The following is a 6,305-nucleotide window of genomic DNA, read 5'->3' as shown; positions in this document are numbered from 1 at the left end:
CATTTTAGGACCCTGGAAACCTAGACGACACCTTTACATAGCCTTAAAGACCATAGGTGAATTTTACTCGCCATGTTTTATCTACGCGACAGCCGACAGCTAACTTCTGACTAAGACCACTAGAGGCTATACCTGCCTGCATGGCGTCTGCCCTAACACGTGAGACTCTGGAATATCATCACGGACACGCAAAGGTTAGAGGCTTGGGATAGTAAAAAAGCTGCAAATACAGCTAGCCTGTCGACTTTGTCTTTTTAGTTTTTTCTTCTTTTTCTTTTCCTTCTTTTCCTTTGTGCCTTTGATTGGCGCCCAATCAGAATGGTAGCTAGAACTTGAATTTTAAATGCTACTACTATAGAACATCACAACTAAAGTGGATGCGTTTAGTAAAGCTGAAGGGTTCCTAGATGTGCATCGATATCGAACATCCGAACAAGTTAATCCGACATGCACTAATAAGTTAATAGTACTACTAATCGTCAGCGGAAGCCGCAACCATTGCGACTACTAGACCCTGTGTCCTTGCTTGCCGAAACACACACACACACACACCACACACACACACACACACAGAGAGAGAGAGAGAGAGAGAGAGAGAGAGAGAGAGAATGTTCGATGTGTGGAGTGCCGTGGGATGGTGGGACAGGTGGCAGCTGCGCATCCTCGTCCTCGGCAGCCTGGGCATTCAATGGTTTCTAATGGTGGCTGCCCCCATGCGCAAGTACACCGTCCGGCGCTCCTTCAGGCTATGCATATGGCTTGCATACATTAGCAGCGATGCTGTGGCCATCTATGCGCTGGCCACCCTCTTCAACCGTCACGCCAGGGCGACCAGCAGCAGCAGCAGCAGCTGCGATGGCATTGCACACAACAAGGCCAAGATCCTGGAGGTCCTATGGGCTCCTGTCCTGCTCATCCACCTCGGCGGGCAGGAGGAGCTGACTGCGTACACCATCGAAGACAACGAGCTGTGGACAAGGCACACCGTGACCCTAGTGTCCCAGGTCGCGGTTGCCATGTACGCCTTCTACAAGTCGTGGCCTAACCCCGGCGACTGGAAGCTATTGGCATCAGCGGTCCTGCTCTTCATCATTGGGGTCGTCAGTTTCAGTGAGAAGCCATGGGCCCTCAAGAAAGCCAGCATTAATAGACTGGCGTCGGTGTCGGCGACGATACAAGGAACACAGAAGCGCACAAGATTGGCGGTGTACTTGGACGATCTCTTGTTCTCCGATTGGTACAACTGCTCCACCACCAAGTCCGGCGACAAGAGTAGCCTGCTTGCAGGTGTGGGTTGGCACAACTGCTTCTCCTTCACCGAGTCGGCGACCAAGAAGCAGCCGGCGGAGCTGGCGGCGGGTGAGGAGGACAATGTGGGCTTGTCGGACGGTGATAAAGTCTATATGGTGCTCTCGGACATGTCGCTCTCAGCTGCTGCCGATGACCTTGTGCAACGAGGCAGAGCTCGAAATGTGCGAGACGTTCTTCGGCCTCTGAGCACCAAGGCGGAGAAGGAACTCAAACGCTGGCTGCGTGGTGCGTTTGGGCTCATATATACCAGAGCTAATTTGGTATTCACTCGCAAGTACCTGGTTTACCATGTGCTGGTGGTGCCCATCCTGCACATCGCCGCCCTCACGCTGTTTGCGAGGAGCGGCAAGGACGGGTACAACCGCACGGACGTGAAGATCACATACATCCTCCTGTGCCTCACCGCCGCGCTGGATGTTTTTGCGGTCTTCATCCGCCAGCTACTGTACCGGGCGATGTCTGCAAAGAGTGTCCCGGCGTTGTGCGAGACGGTACCAGGCTACAACCTCGTGGACGCGGTTCTCCGGCGGAGGCACAAGGACATTGGGCGGCTGGTCAAGTGCGCCACCGGCATGGGCTGCAAGGAAGAGTACTTCGACTACTGCAAGTGCGAAGGCGGCGGCCAAGACTACACATTGTACAAGAATGTGTCGGAGATGGTCCTTGCGGATCTGGTGGATGCACAGGGCCGCGACCTCGCCAATTACAGGGTCTTCACGGTGCCAGACGAATCAGGCGCCGCTGAGCTGCCGGTGGAGGATGCTGGGGCAGGTGCCGAGATAATGCAACAGAGGCAGAGCAGCCCGACGGGAGCGGCCAACTGGGCTCTAAGTGAGGAGCTGCAGAAGGTGTGCGGCCCCAAGGTACGGGGCGCCCTCCGCGGGTCGTTCGACAGGAGCGTCCTCGTCTGGCACATCGCCACCGACCTCTGCTACCGCATGGAAGGTACTCCTCCTGCCGACGGCGAGGAAGACTCGCACTGGCTTCGCATCAAGTGCACGGAAGCAATATCCAGCTACATGGCTCGGCTGCTGAATTTCCACCCGGACATGCTGCTCACCGGCAGCAGGCAGCACCTGGTCAGTGAAGCCAAGGATGAATTCGAGTTCTTCTTGGACCGCGCCATGGTAGGTAACAGCGGCGAGCCGCTCAGCAAAGACGACCTGACCAATATCATCGACCACGGGCCGGAAGGGGAACGCTTCCACATGCAGGTGCCCATCGGCATCGATAATGAAGCTGAGGACAAGGAGGCAATAAAATCTTTGTTCCACGTCCCCAAGGCATGCAGTCTCGCAAAGGAGCTGATGAAACTTGAACCGCCGTCCACGCGCTGGAGGGTGATGTACCGGGTGTGGCTGGGCATGCTCTTCTACTCCGCCAGCATGTGCAGGGGCTACCTGCACGCTAAGAGCTTGGGTGAAGGTGGCGAGTTCCTCTCCTACGTCTGGCTCGTCCTCTCGCTCAAGGGTGCCAGGACCCTGGCCGACAAGCTTCAGATGCTGCAGGGAGACGACGAGGAACCACAGATTCCGGAGGGATCGGCGCCGAGGAACCAACACCCTGATCGACGCCCACAACTACCTGGTTTGGAAATCCCCCGTCCAGATGCTTGAATTGGATCGTCGATGCCATGATTTTGTGTATCAGTTCTACTGTTTGTTTGTTTAATTTCTAGCCGATGCAACTATTGCCCGGTTTGTTTGTTGCATTCCTTGCGTGGGCGTTCGCCCGCGGCTTAATAGGCTCAGCCCCTGAGTCTGATTCAGTTTGGTTCATTTGTTGTCTTTGTGCGATTCTGGTGTCTACTGCTGCATGTACCATTTCTACTCCCTCCGTTCCAAATTGTAGGTCGTTTTTGACTTTTCTAGATTCATAGATGTTTGTATGCAGCTAAATATAATGTATGCCTACGTACATATGCAAGCATCTATGCATCTACAAAAGCTAAAACAACCTACAATTTGGGAGTATATTATACCTCTGATATTAGAACAATTTGAAAAGAGTTTTTATATCCTTCCTAATTTATAAAATTGTGGTAAAAAAAACTTCAACAGGCTCTTTAATTAGATATTCAAATATAGCCACCATCTATTCCGGATTTCTTTCTAGCCAAAGTGGAGAATAAGAGGTTACCCCACAAAAATAAAAGAAAAGTGGAGAGTAAGGTTGGCTTTCTAGAATACGCACAAGATATAGAGAAAACTAGATCCTTGATGGCGCGTGTTGCCGCGGCCATCTATTTTTACAACAAAATGATAGGAGATTTTATAAATATATGGCCACACATTTGTATAATCATAACAATATATTACTCAACAGTATGCGTCCATCTATATTTATGATAAAATGATACTATTTTCTAAATATATCAAGATATGAGGCATGAAGGTTTAATTTGTATAAACTTACCCCATATTAGGTAGTAATGTAAGTAGTGAATTTGAATGGTTTTGCAATTGAAGAAAGAAAGAACATGATGCACCCAAAGTAAATGGTTTTTTCTTTTACAGTTTATTTTGTCACATCATTAGAGGAAAGTTAGGAAATTGCACAGAAAAACTACTTATTTTAGTTAAATGCGCCCTTTCCTGATTAGGTCCAGATTTTGCATAATACCCCCTCCGTTCCTTTACGTAAGGTGTATTATTTTCAGCACGGTAACCAAAGCATATAATTATAGAGGCGTTAGGAGAAAATTAACCTTGACAAATTTGTTGGTTAGTGCCAAGTAAATCAGTGAGTCCAGGATAGTAAGAGATAATGCAATCGAGAGAGAAATAGTTTCCTTCTTCTGAAACAAGAAGAGATACGGGAAATCAGGCGGAGAGATATACTTTCCTCTTTCTCCAGAGATAAAAAGGAAATTATGAGGATTTAGAACAAATGCACCTTACATTGTGGAATTTTATTAAAAAACAAATACACCTTATATAAAGGAACGGAGGGAGTAATGATGAAAAGAGCTATAGCTAGAAAGAAAATTATATGCAGTAGCATGAATAGTTGGAATTTTACGATGAATGGCAGCAAAGATCATCAGGAAGCCCCCGGAATAGAAAAATAACAAGCATCTTCAGCATCCACAAAAATTTTCCATTGGCGCCGTGTCCTGTGAAAAAAACCTGATCGCCTAGAAGAATATGCCATCCTTGTTGTAATTGATTCCAAATAACCCAAATTATAAGGATAACAAATATACATGGGTAAGTGATCAATTGATTTCCTTAGAAAGAGGTGATAATGTCCAGCTGTGGGGCACGAACTTTGGCAGCAAAGAATGATTTTAGTATACTGCAATTAGCTCCTCTTCCCCACTATGCGTAGAAATAGCAAATGGGAAATTTATAAACAAAGATGATTTGTAGCATAATATGTCTATACCTAATTTGAGGCTGTATGTCATGATGTGCATCTGCAACCTTATAATTTCAGATTTTCTAGTGAGAACCTTCATATCACTTTTGAAGTCGACCATTACGTATTGCGCACATATCTTTCTTGCATCAACCTCATAAATAAAACACATTACTCTAATCTGAACAGAGAAACAAAAATGAGGCATCACTGATTAGGTGGAAACTGATGTGCTATTTCATAAAGACTGATAGTTTATTTAACTGGTCAGAATTTTCCAACTGAAAAAAGAAATTAGACAGAAATTGATGACCAATTACATAGTAAAAGCATTCCAAACCTTCTTTTCCATACCACTCTATTCCTAGTTGTAAGGGGTTTTTCTTTTTTGCGGAAGTAAGGGTTTTTGGTTTCACATGGATAAATTCGATAGAATGACGCCGAAAATTGTAGCAGGTACAAACAATATCAAGATCGATTATACATCCAAATCATTCATCATCGGTCTGATCATACAAAAATAACGAACCTTCGCAAACAGAGTTTAAACTTTAGAAGTATCCAAATTATGCGGAACATGACAAAACATAGGAATTACATGAAATCTATTGTATGATTTGGGTCCGTGTACATGGAAATGAAACAACCAAACAATAGCATCTGAACAATAAATGTTGTTGATCAGCATATCAAAATGAAAATGCCAACAATTGTTGGCTTGATTATCAGGAAACGAAAGAGCTCATTGTTATTTACCTGAAGCAAAAGGCAAAGGTAAAACAGAATGCTACTTACATAGCCCGCAAAGGAGTTTTGTAATCTCCCCTGGTGGTACAATTTTCAGTAATGACTGGTCTAGCAGTGTGCATCGGTCACTCTGCACCATTTCCTTAATAATCATTTCGAATAAGACATGGATGTGGTCCTTAGGTGGTTGCACGTACTTGGCATTCTTTCCCTCGCGCTTCTTGCGCTTGAAATCCTCAATCCGCCGTTAGCTTGACCGCTGACACCTTTTTCTCTGCATCACCCGGCTTGCACCTCTTGGCATCCAAAATTTTCTGCCTCTTTACCTGAAAGTCATAATTGATGTAGATTGTCAATGTATAAATCCACAAATCCACAGCGGCGCACAGTTGCTTTTTGAAACAAAACGATTCACAAACAAACTCATAAATCCAATACTCTAAATCCCCAGCCAGCAGTGATATGGTTATGGAGCCGATTCAAGGTGATGGCGATCCAGTGAAGAGCTTGAGAGGCACTGTCGGTCGCCGTATTGTGCGTGTGGGATGAAAGCCACCTCCTAGTATCGCCCTAGTGGGAAAGTCTAGGTGCGTCGCCGCCGGCCACCACCACCTCCAGAGTTGTCAGGATTTCTCGAACATGGAGAGAGAATGCGGGCGGCCAGCGACGTGAAGGCCAAGAGGGCGCCGACGAACTGTTTGCTGGGCCAGCTCGAGGAGGATCTTGGAGCAGCAGAGACCTCGAAGCGGCCCACCTACCTTCGAGCAGCTGCGACTTGGAGGCGGCCGCCGAATATCCTATTTGCCGCTTGTTGCGTCAAACTTCCGGCGCTTCGCACAGCCGAGCGACCGAGCAGCGAGGCAACGGGCCGGCCCGTTTTAACCGTT

The 6,305-nt window shown here is 47.0% G+C and overlaps 1 protein-coding gene across 1 annotated transcript; it reads left to right on the top strand.

Annotated features, from left to right (window-relative positions):
* The first annotated feature begins 571 nt into the window (after window positions 1-571).
* On the top strand, window positions 572-3,134 carry LOC123159895 (uncharacterized). Its single transcript, XM_044577703.1, has one exon. It carries the CDS (start codon window positions 609-611, stop codon window positions 2,925-2,927), a length of 2,319 nt encoding a protein of 772 aa, XP_044433638.1. The 5' UTR covers window positions 572-608; the 3' UTR covers window positions 2,928-3,134.
* Window positions 3,135-6,305: the final 3,171 nt, after the last annotated feature.

The sequence above is a fragment of the Triticum aestivum genome, chromosome 7B, assembly GCF_018294505.1.
Source record: "Triticum aestivum cultivar Chinese Spring chromosome 7B, IWGSC CS RefSeq v2.1, whole genome shotgun sequence".
Taxonomy (NCBI): Eukaryota; Viridiplantae; Streptophyta; class Magnoliopsida; order Poales; family Poaceae; genus Triticum; species Triticum aestivum.
This window is presented reverse-complemented; position numbering and strand designations above follow the sequence as displayed.

Coding starts and splice junctions, on each gene's coding strand:
- LOC123159895 (XM_044577703.1), top strand. CDS start 609: ATGTTCGATGTGTGGAGTGCCGTGGGATGGTGGGACAGGTGGCAGCTG.